The sequence below is a fragment of the Lithobates pipiens genome, unplaced genomic scaffold (assembly GCF_037356315.1).
Source record: "Lithobates pipiens isolate NorthernLeopardFrog02 unplaced genomic scaffold, aLitPip1_a1.2 Scaffold_22, whole genome shotgun sequence".
NCBI classification, from domain to species: domain Eukaryota; kingdom Metazoa; phylum Chordata; class Amphibia; order Anura; family Ranidae; genus Lithobates; species Lithobates pipiens.
The window spans coordinates 306,126,972-306,143,214 of NW_027507784.1; the positions used below are offsets into that span (position 1 = coordinate 306,126,972).

Consider the following 16,243-nt stretch of genomic DNA (forward strand, 5'->3'; position numbering starts at 1 on the left):
GTCCTTAGATGCAGTGGCTGCATTCACTTTTTTTTTTTTTATTTTTTTTTTTATTTCATTCACCTGGCAATCCTTCTAGTAACAGGTTTACTATTCTAGGGGAACAACACTTACCCACTGTATTGTATCTATGGAGCAATTGTATTGTTATCCTAGGCTGCTCTTCTGATTTAGACTACTAAATCTCTCCCTCTCCTTTTCCCCATTACATAGGAGTATGTGTTTCAGTTCATATACAGATACAGTGACACTGATCTTCTATCAGGATCTATATGTATTATTTCTGTTGTTGCAAAAATTTTATTTTGGCCGATAAAAAAAAAAAAAAAAAAACTGGTACAGCCACCACATTTGGGCGGGTTGTTCCAGCTGCCTAGATAACAACATTATTAGGCAAGTCCCACTGACTCTTCGGAAAGCCTAATAATCAAATCTTTTGGTAATTGTAGCTTTCCCCAACCACACTTGCCTATCTGGGTCCTCGTTTGATTGACAGTTTGCCATAACAGGGGGCGGGAACTTCCTCCATTGCTATGGCAACCTGCAATCAACAACCTGTGCCACGCAGTGTCATACTACTGTGCAGGCGCATGCTGGGTAGCCAGCTGCACCTAATCCCGGAAATAAACACAAGCAGGCTTCAGATGCCCACATCCGAGATGGCCCCTGCCTGCTTCCGAGATCACGCAAGATCTTACCAATTTAAAATTTACTAGCATGAAGACAGATTAAAAACAGTATGCAAATATTAATGTGCAAAAACAGACACGGGGGAGAAAAAAAATAATTATTAATTGTTCTTGTGTTAAGAACCAGAGTTAAAAACGCAGGCTTGGGCAGTGGGATAGGTAAGTGTGCCCCCTTCTTTTTCGGAGTAGACAGTCACTTTAGAAGGAAAGCTTATTATGGAGATAAATCACACTTCCACTATAACTTGGCTGGATACAGAGTTGCTATTTAAGATCGTTATATTTTCTTATGAACTAACTACGGTATATCTGCTTTCATCTGGTTGTAGGTAGGTTTCTATTACATATTTACCATCTCCATTTTTTTTACCACTACATATTTTTTAATTGGACAGGGCAATCTGTACTCCGAGAGATAATTATCTTGTTCTTAAAAAAAAAGAAACATATAAATGCATATATAAAAGCATAAGATTAGACAGGATTTTTCTACAATGCTCCTGATTCAGCCCAAAACAAATTTTCTTTTTTTGGTACTACACATCTTCATTGTTCGTCTAAGTTTTGGCTTTTATATGTATACCTTGCATAGCACAAATGGTCCTTGGTCCTTAGCAGCATTAAAAAGCATTTTGTCAATTTGTGTACATTATCAGTAAAAATGTGGAACTGCAGTATTTAACCATTTATAGATAAAAAACATCTCCAACTTACCGAGACAAATAACTGACCATACTCCCCCTCTTTGGATACAAAATTGTACATGTCGGCTGCTAGCTGATCCTGGGAGGGGGGTGGGGAAAACAAAGAAAGATCTGAGTTATCAATGTTGTTTGTCTACAACCAATCTTTAGTTGCTGTTTATATAGAAACCCTTCATTCCCCCACATGATCCTTTCTTCTAAAAACATTCACATATATGATCTGTCAGTATAAACAGAAATAAATGCTGTACACCCAATGTTACCGTTTCCACGGTATAAATGTTACCAATGTGTACACCGCCCTGCCGGCAGTCTCTGCCGTACACACACCTTGCATTGTTCCACTTTGTTGGCCGCCTCGTCCATCTCTTCTTTCAGAGAGTCCATTTTGCCAGGCTGCATCTGGAAATTCGCGGTGGAAGATTTTTGGGTCTGGTTATACCTGCGGGTACATAAATTAGCAGAATATGCGAGGTGAAGCACTGTGTAGCATATGGTACATTGTATTTATTTTACAAAGGGTGAATATAGTGTCAGGATAAAATGCATGCATTATACAAGTGATAGGATAAGTGTAGTAGGAAGGGACCCTTGCATTGAAGGTCCGATGAAGGGTGAATAGGGATCAGCATAGTAAAGGGCAAGTAGAGATTCGAACTGTGCAAAAGGTGGTAGGGATCAGTGCAGTGATAGGATGGAGCAGGGATTAGTGCAATATAACATAATAGTTTAGTTGCAGCAATCTGAGAAAGTATAAGTGATAAATAAGAGCTGCAATATTAGGAAAAGGAAAAAAAAAGGCTTGGGGTAGTAAAAGAAAAATGTAATTTTAAATGTCATGTCATGTTACATTAAAGTAACATGATGACATGGGGATTAGTGCAGCACAGAGAGTGGGAATAAGTGCAGCAGAGACAGTAGGGATTAACACAGATCAGGAATTAGAGAACAGAGAGTAGGGATTGAATTAGCACAGAGCGCAAGCAGGGACCCGCCCAGCGCAGAGAGCGAGCAGGGACCCGCCCAGCGCAGAGAGCGAGCAGGGACCCGCCCAGCGCAGAGAGCGAGCAGGGACCCGCCCAGTGCAGAGAGCGAGCAGGGACCCGCCCAGCGCAGAGAGCGAGCAGGGACCCGCCCAGCGCACAGGGCAGGGACCCGCCCAGCGCACAGAGCAGGGACCCGCCCAGCGCACAGAGCAGGGATCTCTAAGAAAAGAATTTAATGGGCAGCACAGTAATATGAGAGAAAATTAATACTATATAGAATTAATATTTTGCAACCCCTGCAATATGATAATGTAAAACGCTGAAGAAATTACACATGAAGTAGGAGAGAGTTCACTGAATATCTTTCATTGAGTCTTATTTCCTCACCTTGCTCGTGCAGAATCCCAATCTAACACCAGCTTGGCCAGCTGCTTCCTCTGCTTCTGAATGTTAGGAATTTCTACCTGTGGGGGCAATTGAAATGGAGCTTAGGTTATTAAGCTGCATAAACATGGCAAGAAAAAGGTTTCATTCTAAAATCCTAGAATATAAGCCATCAGAGACAGATGAATGGGACTCGGTGGAACTCAAATGTATGAATGGTGTACCTCAGTCATCTGGTTTAGGGGTTCCAGAACATCTTTCTCAATCTGGATCTCATGATAGGAGAGCTCCTGGGCCAGCCGCTGCTCTGCCTCTGCACATGAGTACAACGTCTTCCTGTAAATCAGAGTAGTTTGGTTATGCTCTAGCCTCATTACATGGACTGAGGGCAGTAAACTGAAGAAGAACTCCATGCAAAATGTTTTTCTCCAATCTTGGAAAGGTTTTATTCCCCTTTCATTTCTTTACTGCTCTCCAGTAGAACGCTGGTATGGCTGAACCAAAGTGAGTTGTGTAGCAATTTTGTGTCCCTCCTCCTACTACATCTGAAGCGATGGTTTAGCACAGTGGTCTTCAAACTTTCTCTTTATCCGGCCCTTGGGGCACTATACTTTCCACTTATACGAGACACGATTTTGCCAACTGACGCCAACAGGGGCCAATTTCTCCTATTGACACAAACAACGGGGCACTATTACTTCCTAGGATACCAACAAAGGGGCACTATTCCTCCACCCAATACCAAATGTGGCAAAGTTTACGCCCACTGATGCCAGGAACATTTCCACTCCCGCTGGCCACAGTCTAGCCCTTTAGAAGGTTTGGAGACCCTGGTTTAGCAGGTAACATCAGACTGGCTAAAAATCACTGCTTTGTCCATCACACATGTATGCTGGAAATTAAGCAAAATCACCCAGCAGAGTCCGGAGAGACGCATATGCACACTTTGGAACCAAGCCTACTGAACTCAAACCAGAACATAAATCTCAGTTTTACATGCAGCTCCACTTTATGTCTAAACCATAACTGCACAATTATATCATTTATAAACCATTTTTTAACAAAAGTTTGTTGTGGACCAGAACCAACATTTTCATGAACTTACCCTAAAAGGGTTTCATCGCTAAGCTGGGTACATCCTTCCATCATAGACTGGGAATAACCCATGAGAGGAAGCTTTTTCTGCAAGAGAAACACAAGGTAATACCAAACACAAAGCATTCCATACCTTTGGATGCAAAACCACATGCACAGTAAACCCTAGCAACCGATATTTAATCAGCTTTTAACTTCATTCTCTCAATCGACAGACTATCTATAATCCTTATGCAGCTAGCATTAGTAAAGAGATGGGAAAGTAGATAATTTTTACTGGTTTTAAACATTATTACATTTCTTTAGTTACTTTGACTTCCAGGCTTAGGCAAATGATGTTATACATCTGGGGATCTTCAGGACGGGAGGATGGAGTTTTCTCAGCCAAGCACCCCTGCCTGCTTGTATGCTTGAGCTAAAGGTAGATGGATTCCAGGAAGTAAATGCTACATGAATTATCTTGCCCTTACTCGAGATATGCTAGAAGTGATCTCTCAGCAAAACAAAGTATGGAGATATGGGGGGGGATGGGGGAGTTTGCTTTGAATATTAAAAATGTCATTGAATTTGTCGTCTGCTGTGTGACGACGTACAGGATCCTGGCTGGGAGCACAATCTACCAGTCAATCAATTTCCCCCTGAAGATACGTCATCCTTGTATTGACACGCGTTGGGGAGGGGACAGGACGGCACGAGAAGCAGTTCACCCTCTTAGGAGGCGGCTCATATCACCCCAATACCTGTCCAGTATTTACACAGCCGTTTATCGCTTGTTATAGAATGGTGCACTAGGCGCCCCTGATAAAAGTGAGTACCCTTGAAAAGGGTTTGTTTGCTTTGTTTAAATAAATTGTTTTAAGCTTTATTACACTATCAAGCGCTTTTAATTTTTGCATAATATGGAGGTATTTACTGAGGAGTCCAGGATGCAGTTTTCCCTTCTGAACCCAGGAGGTTCTAATGTGTGTTTAGACTGAGCTTAACTGCAAGATCGCATGCGCCAAGGTGAGCATTTATTACCTAGGGGATCGCTGAAGGGAGGACACCGTGGCACGTTTGATCACCTACCAAGTATGGACTATTCAGCGTAGTCATTATTTACACAGCAGGACACTTTATCTGCACATGAGCACTTTGATATTTGACTTATTCACAAACATTATATGGAGTTTTTTTAAGAATTTTATGAAGTTTATGTTTTTTTGCATATGAGCTCTTTATATTGTATTGTGCATCTGAGTTTTTCACTCCCTTGATTTTTTTACCTGTCGCATCACATATTGATCACTAATTTTGTGTTTATGCTATGTATGTATTTTGATATCCAGACTGATTGGGTGTGTATTGCATATTTAGCACAGCATAATTATTTAGATTTCATTTTTTAATTTTTAGCTGTCACATTACACATTGATCGAGTAACTTTTATATCGGATATATGCACTTCAGATTTTACACTGATGAGGTGTTCATTACATTTTATAGCGCAGCGTATATTTTTATTCATTTATATTTGCACCCAGTCCCCCGTTTTACTTACCTGACCCCTCGAAAGTCCCGCGCTCCTCGACTTCCTCTTCACCGCTCAGCCTGGCCGCTGATTGGCTGGAGTGGATGGATGGAAAGCAGCGCAGCCATTGGCTCCCGCTGCTGTCAATCACATCCACCTACGCGGAGTGCCGGGGCCGTGTGATACAGCGAGCGGCTATAGCCGCCGGCTGTATCACGGGAGCGCGCCCGCAGATGCTTCTCACCATGCGAGGGAGCGCGCATAAACGTGAGAAGCACCTGCGGGAGGAAGATGAGACAGCCGCCGAGGGACCCCAGAAGAGCAGGTTCGGGGCCACTCTGTGCAAAACGAGCTGCACAGTGGAGGCAAGTATAACATGTTGTTTGTTATTTTAAAAAAATAACATTTTTAACTTTACAATCCCTTTAATTGGACAAGCTGAAGTTATAAACGGATTGGCTACCATGCAGAGTTGCACCACATTTTGTACTCTCCAGTTTTTGTAAATCAACCCCATGGTATTTTATTTTGCCACGTTGCAAACTATTTTTACAAAATTTGCTTCAGTTGAAAGAAAAATGCCAGGCCCCGGTAAGACCAGCTGGTAAGCCACCATCAAACCTGAGCTCCAAACAGAAATAAGTCATAAATGAATACAGCTTTAAGTACATGTTCTAAAGCACAAAATGCATTTTTTTTTTTTTACTGGAACTAGTGTAAAGTACCTGGATTGGACTTGCTATAAACTCTCAGCAATCCCTTTTACAGCAGAGCTTAGGCTGGGAGAATGACTAGGAGTCACTCTGATGTTCTGCATGCAATTGTGATAGCTAGCACATATGCTGATAGGAGGAAGTTGCAAGGAGGAGATTGCACAGTTGACAGAATGATAACTTCATCAATCTGTTGCTGCTCTCATTTGTCCAGTTAGAAGGCTGAGAGTGGAGAGAGGACATCGATGCATTCCATAACCTAAAGAGTAACTTCACTTTTGTTGAGGAAAAAGAAAATTCCTCCCTGGGTGATCTACGTTCATTGCAGGGATTTTACCAAACTTTGTAGCAGATTCATAACTTTGTTATTCTGAAGAATTAGCTGTTTGTGTCCATGTGAAAAATAAACGTGAATGGGGTTTATTATAGAATCATGTAGCTGCTGCACTTACAGGGTTTTAATGAGGAAAGTGGCAGGATCTGCATTCATTTAGACATGATTTCCCTTTGGGAGTATGTCATCAAAAATGTGTTGCAGAGGATGCCCATAATCTGGTTTATATCTCAGTGCAGATCTTTGGGAAAAACAGTAAGCCAATCACAAGCAGGAAATTACATTTCTGGGGGCCGTTCTGTACACTTTTTTTTTCTACAAACACCTGCAGATTGCCATATTGCATTTTACAGAAGATTACAGCGCTGCAGTTTGAAAAGGAAAGGCAATTTTTGATGACATTCAATTAAAAAATGACGTTTGTAGCAATTGTATATGCTGTATTTGTTTTTTATTTGCTATTTTTTTTCCCCTAAAAGTGGAGCTACCCTTTAAAGTGGTATAGTTGATTTGGCTGTGCAAGGGGCTATGTAAATCTCAAGATTCGATGGGCAGAAATACAAATCCCTTGGCAAGTAAAACAGCTCCTAAATATGTATTTTTATACGTATTCAGGTGTCTGCATAGGGTTCAGCTTTAACGTGCAAGGGCCCATATAGACAGGCACTTGTTTGAAAGCAGCAAACGCATGAGCTTGTTGCATTTGAACAGCTTTTGCAACCAATTGTGGTCCCTTTGAAACAGGAAGAAGCTGAAAAGCATAGGATATGCCCACAAAAAACAAAAAAAAAAACAAAAAAACAGTCTCTTAAAGCGGGAGTCCACCGGGACTCCGCGTTTTTTTTTTTTTTAAAGCCAGCAGCTACAAATACTGCAGCTGCTGACTTTTAAATAGTGACACTTACCTGTCCAGCGCGCCCGCGATGTCGGCACCCGAAGCCGATCGCTCGCTCGTCTGGCGGGTCCTGCCGCCATCTTGGGTATGGGAATCAGGAAATGGAGCCTTTCGGCTTCATTTCCCGGTTCCCTACTGCGCATGCGCGAGCCGCGCAGCACAATCCGGACGGTCCCCGCTGCCTCTGGGAGCTGTGTGTTTCCCAGCAGGCAGCGGGGCACTTGCTGAAGGGGGCGGGCGCTTGCGGAAAGGGGCGTAACGTACGCCCCTTTCCGCAGAGAGCTAGCCCGGAAGTGGGTGCAGTTACCTGGATTATCCAGGTAACTGCACCCCCCTCCCCCCTGAAAGGTGCCGATTGTGGCGCCGGAGGGGGGGGGGGATTCCGATGAGCGGAGGTCCATTTTAGGGTGGACCTCCGCTTTAAAGCTCAACACTACACCTTTTAGGTTAATGGAAAAGACATGACCTGGCTGCCTAAAATTTGAGTAAAGAAAGCTTAGTCTACACGAGTCTGAACTTGGAGTACTTTCTGTATCTCAGTTCTCACACTGCAGTGATGTCAGTTTTGAGATTTTATTGGGTTCTAAAATACAAAGCTAGATTCTCTATTTAGTCATTAAATTAGAGCAAAAACTTACATATCTCTTATCAGGATCCGTGCCGGGCTGTCCCTGCAAACAGCCAAGGAGCCTTTTGTGGGAATTGTGGCACACCAACCGAACATTGTCAAGCCTTCTTTCAATCTAAAAAAAATCAAGCACAACAGTTACTTTTTAAAAAGCCTCTAATATTATACAGAAACTTCACAGGAAAAATGTTTCAACTTTTTATACATCAAGTGTCACCATGGGCATGAGAGAGAGACGAGCGAGACAGATACTATATGGTCAAAAGCTTGTGGACAACAGCTATTGTTGGGACATCCGATTCCAAAACCATCTTGGACTAATATGGAGTTACCCTCCCGTTCTTTGAGGGTATTCACTATTCCACAAGATATTGGCATGTGTCCATGGGAATTTGTGTCTATTCTGCCAAAAGAACCTTTGAGGGGTCAGGTCCCAATGTTGGACAAGAAGAGCTGGAATACAATTGTGTTCCATTTTATTCCAAAGGTTTTTAGTAGCGTTGGGGTAAGGTCTACGGGCTACCAAACCAAACTTATCAAACCTTTATAGAGCTGGCTTTGTGCAAAGGGGTACAGTCATGCTGGAACAGAACAGAGCCTTCCCCAAACTGTTAACCCAAAGTTGGAAGAGCACAATGGTCTAAAATGTCTTTGTATGCTACAGTATTAACAGTACCCTTCACTGGAAATACCCAAACTCAATAATTTGGAGCGAGGTCCTACTTTTCGCCAATATGGTAGATGTGATGTCAGATGACCACATACTTTTGGTCATATAGCGTAATGGGGCTCTTTCGGAAAAGGATAGCTGTCTGGTTAATATGTGGATCCATTAGCTTCAATACTTTGAGTTATTGACCTGGTTTATGTATGCAGACCAGGAATGTCATAAGTCATTTATACACGCTTATTTTGGATCAAGGATTCAAAATATTGAAGCTAAAGGGTGGATATGACAGCCAGGCAGCTAACATTTTCAGAAAGCAAGGTTTGGAACGTTTCATATCCTTAGCATAATGAGCATCAACATCAATAAAGATCCCTCCAAGTGAACAGTAACAGTTTAAACTGAGGTTTTATGTGAACTATCCCTTTAACTGAACCTGTGATTGATGCAAGAAAACTTATGAATGAAGCCTTACAAAACTAAGCACTGAGGGGAAAAGAACCTTGTTCAGAATCAGAGGAGATTAACATACACAAGGAAGAAAATAGAGACTTGAACTTCATTCCAAGTTTTGACATCAGATCACATGGGGAGGAGTAAGAGTCCCATAGCTAAATTCCACCTTAATCCCTGCGATTCAAGCACCAAACTGCTGACCCTTATAAAAGAAAGTGTGATGACAGAATAGCGTAGACCCGTGTTTTTACTTTCTGCAAAACAAAAGTGTGTTTTGTAGTGTTGAAGATGTGCTTTTGTGGTCCTATAAGAAGGATTCAACCCTACAATGGAATGTGACAGCTGGAAAATAAAAAAAGATCATTTTAGAAGATCCTTTTTATAAGATTTTCTTTCAATTTGAGTGCAGGTGGCAATCATAAATCTCCCAAAAGTCAACACAAACAGCAATAAAAAGCTGCTAAAAAGGTGTATGCTCTCACTTTCTATTCAGTACCATTGCCTCCAAATCCTTGCCCACCACTTCTATTGCTTGTTGCTCCTTTTCAGCATCTGCAAACTACCCAGGGTCCTGGTCCACAATTTCTATTACTTGCTGCTCCATTATGTGACCTATTATACAGAGCTAGAAGACCAAGCAGCCAGCTCCAAACAGTGTCACTTGAGGAGGACGGGCAAAATTATCAGCAGTGTGTAAGCTCCATCGTGGACTTTAAAGAGGAAGTAAACTCTCCCACTCTGATGCTTTTCATTTAGTCCATTATAATACGTAATTATCAGACTATAGCCACTGTAATCCAGCCCAAATTGCATTTTACTTACTGTTTAAAGAAACTTTAAAAAACATGTTTCCAGGGGTTAGGCAGCGCCATAAGTATTGTTTTCTGAGTCCACAGTGGAGTGTATTTCCGCCCTTACATTGAGCACTTCCTGTACTGTTAACCAAGCCTCCTTCTCAATCCAACATTTCTATGGCAACCATGCTTCCCTGTTCATAGCTTACTTGTTTATTTCATAGTATTTACTTGTGCCAATGTCTAATGTTTCCCTTTGTCAGACTTATCAGCTTCAGCTGATAAGACTGCAGTAATGGCTGCAGTTTAGAATGTATGTGAGGTCACATGGTGTGTAGGAGGAAGCTCTGAGTGATTAGCAGAGTTCAGAGCTGTGCCATAGGAAGTCCTGATAACAGATAAGACAGAGAGTGTGCCCTAAATCAGGGGAGATCTGGGCATGCTCAGTGACTTCATTCTACAGAACAACAAGGATTACAACAATACTAAGCAAGTAAGGAGAGATCTACAAGCAGTGTTCATTAGGGGTTTTTTATACTGATTTACATGGGACAAAGTTGTGGGGGAGAGTTTACAACCACTTTAACAATGCTCAGACTGCAGAGGAACAAAGCAGCAGGGAAGGTTAGCATAAGTCGGTCAGAGGGTGGGCATTAAAGACACACTGCCACAAAGGCAACCGGAAAGTCAACAGGCAACCGACAGTATTTTTGGCTCTTCCCCACTCTACCCAAAATTAAAAAAAATTATCATTTAAGAACCTCTAACTCATGCGACCAGTTTTCTATGCTTAAAGAAAACCTGCAAGGGGGGGGGGGGGGGGGGGAAATAAAAATGGGAGGATACCATTGCTGACCTTTCCTTTGTTAAATGCTAGCCACCTAGAGGCCTATTAAAAGGCATTAAACTTCTCGCTGTTCTGATCTTCACATTTTTTTCCAAAGCGCTCTGAAAACAAAGGGTCAGGAAAACAGCCAGTCAAGCTGGAATACGAGGAGGTGGCCATACAAAGGCAGCTGCCATTATTCTTCCCAAACATATCTGCAATAGGATATAAGTGTCAGCCTGCTGGGTTTGAAGTGCGGCAAGGTTGAGGGAATAGGAAGATTACTGAGTCTTTCAGCAGGTAATCCCCATCCTGTAGGTACAAAATGCTGGGGGAATGACTTTGGGTGGAAATGAGCAATGTGCTGTCATTGCATTTAACCTTGGCTGAAGCTCAATGTCTTCAGTGTATGGTCTGTTATTAGGATGATGGATTACAGTGGACTCCAGGGCCTTGGCACCCAGCTGATTGCAGGGAATTGAGGAGGCTACAGGCCGGCCTGTGAGCGGTGAAAGGGCTTGGGTTCAGCTCAGGTAGGGATCAGACTGAATGAGTGCAGATGCTGTTTGGCTAGGGATCTAAGATACCTTAAAAGTAGAAACAAAGAAAAGTGACTGCAGAAAATAAATAAATAAAGCATCAAATACGGTACTGAATAGTGGGGACTACTCTATCTCCAGCCTATATACCAATCTTATTTCCCACCAATCTGCCAAGTACCATCTTCAACCATTTCAAAAGTGGGCTGACATATTTGATGACGTCGACCTTCCCGGAAACTCACTGTCTCTGAAACATGGAGAGAAACACAATTTAAGATCCTGCACAGAGCATACTACCCCTTCCGCATCAACCGTGCTGATCCTGAGCAAGAACGTTGCCAGTGGTGCTTGACACAACGCTCCACACTTCTACATCGCTTATGGGAATGTCCAAACGTTACTACATTCTGGGACTCCGTATTACAGTTCATACACGAGATAGCTAGGCTTAAGCTACCCAGAGACCACTTACTATGTCTATTTGGATGCACACCCTCCATGCCAGCATCCCCTGGGGGAAACGCTCTATGTACTCCTCAATGGGTGCATCTCTGCCTACTGGTGGCACGAAGGACTATCATGGCACAATGGATCAAGGACACACCACCTACGTTACAGGCTGTGAAAAGGGCCCTGATTACTCTCTTCTACCTTGAAAGGCTGGATACCATCCTGTTGAGCTTCAGCTCCACCACGCACTTCTTCTCGAGATGGCGCAGATTTATGGAACATGTATTCTCTCAGGAAGAAATACAAACAAATATGCAACCATTTCGGTACACAGATTGGTATCTTAAAAGAGACCTTACAAACTCTTTGGGTGTCCTAAAGATACCCAACACGGCAACCTAATAGCGGTCCCCCCAGCTCCGGTAGAACTAACATTATTAGGCTCTGGCATAGATTTATATTTGTTTGACCTAGAACGTTGCTTCCACTCCTGAAGGCACTATATGTTTGTAGATCTCATGTTAGCATAAACACGAGATGTACTTATGCATGATCTGTTGATTTGTGTTTCATATATATGACATGTATGTGTATATGACTGAAAATCTCAATAAACATTTAAAAAAAAATAAAAAAAATCAAGCATCAACTACCCTTTCTGTAAAATAATACTTTTCAAGATTAGTTTTCAACTTTCCTCCAGTCAGTTTGAGGTCACATCCTCGTGATCTTGATTTTGGTTTCATATTGACAATACTGCCCTCCTGAACCTTATTCACTCCCTTGATGTATTTAAAGCGGTTGTAAACCCGCTGAATTATTTTTTTTTTTTAACTCACCTGCAAAGGAAAAGGCATAATGAGCTAGTATGCACCCCATACTAGCTCATTATGAAATACTTACCTTAGAACGAGGCCCCGACATCTGGTTCGATCCACGCTGAGGGAGCTGACATGTTCCCTCGGCGTTTCTTCCGGGTATCGCGGCTCCGGCGCTGTGAGTGGCCAGAGCAGCGATATCGTTACTCCCGTGCATGCGCGCGGGAGATTTCTTACCGGCAGGGTCCAGTGTCTGCCAGCCGAGAATCCCCTGTGTGCATGCACTGCTGCGGTCAGCGCCGCATTGCAAGGGGAATATCTCCTAAACCGTACAGGTTTAGGAGATATTTTTTTAACCTACAGGTAAGCCTTATTATAGGCTTTCTTGTAGGTAAAAGTCAAAAAATTGACTTTACAACCACATTAAACGTTTCAAACCAGATCTCCCCTTTCCCTTCTTTCCTCCAGACTCTACATATTAAGGTTCCTGAAGTCACTCTCTTAAATGGCATCCTTCAAAGCACTGGACCAAAAGCCATTTGGTTTAAGAGTTAAAATTTCTATTTTAATTTTCGAAGTCTGTTCTCCACCTGATAAGAAAGTGTTCTCAGTCCAGGGCTGGTGACTCAGACTTGGCCCAGAGAGTGCCAAGAGACACAAAACCTGCCAAGTTCTCTGTACCATACAGGAAAGCATGTTATATTCAGAGAGAACTAAAATGGAGCAAGCACCATCTCCCACTGCTTGTGTGCACAGACATCCTGTATGTGTACCTGTGAGCAGCAGGGGCCCCGTCTCTGTGACAACCTTGACTGTATAGGGAACATAAGCTCCTCTGGAGGTCACTGACATTAGATACCATCTCCCTGGTGACCTACCTGCATTATATACACTTTATGGCTCTTTGCTCTATGTCTACCTGAGGAACAAGTTGTTGCTTATATCAGTGTCCCCTACCAAATCTAGCTGCTGTACACTGGGGGCTTAAATGCTTTCAGAGTCAACTCAGATGTAGCCCCACTCTGTTTAAAAGGTTAGCTCACCTAAAACTGCCTATGAAGATAAGGGGCATCTATAGATATAAACAAACTGTGCAGCTCTGACTCAAGTTGAAGAATGCTTTTGCTATAGGTGTAGGTCAGGGATATGCAATTAGCAGACCTCCAGCTGTTGCAAAACTACAAGTCCCATCATGCCTCTGCCTCTGGGCGTCATGCTTGTGGCTGTCAGGGTTTTACTATGCCTCATGGGACTTGTAGTTCTGCAACAGCTGCAGGTCCGCTAACTGCATATTCCTGGTGTGGGCAATTTACATACCTCCTGAAGCCTGACTCAAATACTCCAAGGACTTTGCTAAGTGAGGTCTAGTCATTACTGCCCACCTCCACAAGATTCAAACCCCTTCACATGCCCTCTCTCTCCACTGTACATTAGGTATACAGCGAAACAAGAGACAGTCACATCATATTTGGAACATAAAATAAAAATAAGAATCTTCTATATTTATAAAAACACAAGACAACCAGAGCTTATTGAGGGACAATTGCCCAGAACATCATCTTTTTACTACTCTTGGATATAAAACCCATAAATACCCAAGCTTAGGCCAAAACCATTGTAACTCTTGGTGGGTTCAAAATTGTAACAGCCTATCCATCACTAATTGTGGTGGGGCAAGACTTGGGTTATCAAGCCAACTCTGCCAAATGAGTGTACATTTTTTAACCACTTTTCGATGGCGATGATAATAAAATAAATAAAACAATTGTTCTCTAGGTAGAAGGGAGTTAATATAGGCGATCCACTGCACCTTAGTACGCACGGTGGCTGCCAACCAAAATCGGGCAATCAGCTTTCAAGCTAGGTACAATAATCTGGTCATCATATTGTATATACCTTTTGGACACATTTCAGCATAATTTGCGCCTAACAAGCACACTAATGGATCAAGAGATATAGGTGTTTGGACTAGGTCAGAAATAATCCTTACAATCTATGCAATATCGGGCAAGTTTCGGGCAATGCCATATCATGTGTATAAATTTCACTCTGACCATTGAGCATTTTGGACATAAAGCAGAATCTCTTCAGCCCCAATCAAATAGTTCATCAGGCGTGCGATAACCTCTCTGCAAAATCAATAATTGTGAGAGTTTACGTGCAGCTGATACAGAGCAGGAAGCTCCTCTAGGGCCATGTCCCATTGATCACCAACTAGATCTCTGATATCAGTAACCCAATGGGCTCTACTATTTATTAAAGTGTGATCCTGGATAGAGGACAACACCACAGTATAGGCCTGCAATATCAGACCCCTGCAAGTGGTAGCTTGCAGGATTTCCCACAGTAGCGAGGAGCTCGATATAGAGAACTAAAAATGATCCCTCAAGGTGCAAAACCTTGCTAATGGCAGTTATGAATACATCTATAAATATATAAATGAACCCCTATACGCTTGAAACTGCAAGGAGAGAGAGGGGGAAAAGGATTGGAGTGGGAGCTCTCGGTATCATATCATCAAAAACTCATAATAAAAACCCTGTTTAGGCTCAACCAACTCCAATGACATAAAGGGGATAGGGAAAAGGGGAAACTAAATACACAGCCTACTGTGCAAGTACAAAAAGTAAACATTTTTTTACATCAAAAACACATAAATGTTATAGCCAATGATAAAAACGGAATCATTCACAACATGTCAATCATACTGTGATAAAAACTCAATGTCCACCATTCTTGCCCCTATCCAGTGACAGTAATATATAATACATTCACTCACAAGGACATTTTATGGATTAGTGTTTATTTTTTTATGTTATTTATTCATTGAGTATTAATCATTTCTAGTGCAGCTTCGGATTTGATGACTTTTACAATAAAGCTGCCTATGCAGATAAGCACAGCTACTACAGCGACTGCATGTAGGTTCCGGGTCCTGTGCAAAGCGGCTACCCTGCTGCATTCTCCGATTGGATGAGGTGGAGATTGTGATGTCACTGCCGCACCTCATCCAATTCACTGAGAAAATGCAAAGTGTTCTCCATATGGGGCTGGTGCAGAGTGTGTTCAATAAGCAGCAGGGCAGTCACCCAGCACAAGACCTGAAAGTTAGCAGTTGCTAGCGTTGCCTGCTACAGCGATTTCTAGCTTCAACAGGGATCGGCATATTGACATTGGTCCAAGCCAAACCAATTTAACAATGCAAAAGCCATGCCTAAACTTCAGCTTTAAAGCGGTTGTATAGTTACATTTTAAACTTTGACCTACAGGTAAGCCTATAATAAGGCTTACCTGTAGGTAAAAAGAATATCTCCTAAACCTGTACGGTTTGGGAGATATTCCCCTCGCAATGAGCTGCTGACTTCAGCGGCGCATGCGCTCCGGGGATTCTTGGCTGAAAGTCTGGCAGACGCCAGACCCAGCCAGGAAGAAAACTCCTGCGCGCATGCGTGGGAGTGACGACATCGATCGTGGCTTCAGCCACTCACAGCGCCAGAACCGCGATACCCGGAAGACACGCTGAGGGAACAGGTCGGCTCCCTCGGCACGGATCGAGTGAGATGCCTCGTTCTAAGGTAAGTATTTCATAATGAGCTAGTATGCGTTGCATACTAGCTCATTGTGCCTTTTCCCTTACAGGGAAAAAAAAAAGTCCCCTTTCACACCAGCAGACCGATTGGGTCAGCCTGTCAGTTTTTCAGGTGGACCACCCATTGTTCTCTATGGGGCGGGGATGTCAGCGGACATGAGTC

The 16,243-nt window shown here is 42.7% G+C and overlaps 1 protein-coding gene across 4 annotated transcripts in view; it reads right to left on the reverse strand.

Moving 5' to 3' along the window:
- ARHGAP17 (Rho GTPase activating protein 17) overlaps positions 1-16,243 on the reverse strand; it is a 186,318-nt gene that overhangs the window by 41,792 nt on the left and 128,283 nt on the right. For all 4 annotated transcript variants that reach the window (XR_013261916.1, XM_077449329.1, XM_077449331.1 and 1 more), the window contains exons 3-8: positions 7,949-8,053; positions 3,869-3,945; positions 2,988-3,099; positions 2,767-2,843; positions 1,724-1,835; positions 1,404-1,472 (exon numbers count right to left, since the gene is read on the reverse strand). Coding sequence is in view for 3 of the 4 variants with exons in the window: in XM_077449329.1 (XP_077305455.1) it covers positions 1,404-1,472; positions 1,724-1,835; positions 2,767-2,843; positions 2,988-3,099; positions 3,869-3,945; positions 7,949-8,053 (552 nt within the window). In the remaining variant the exon portion in view is untranslated. The remainder of the gene's footprint in view (positions 1-1,403; positions 1,473-1,723; positions 1,836-2,766; positions 2,844-2,987; positions 3,100-3,868; positions 3,946-7,948; positions 8,054-16,243) is intronic.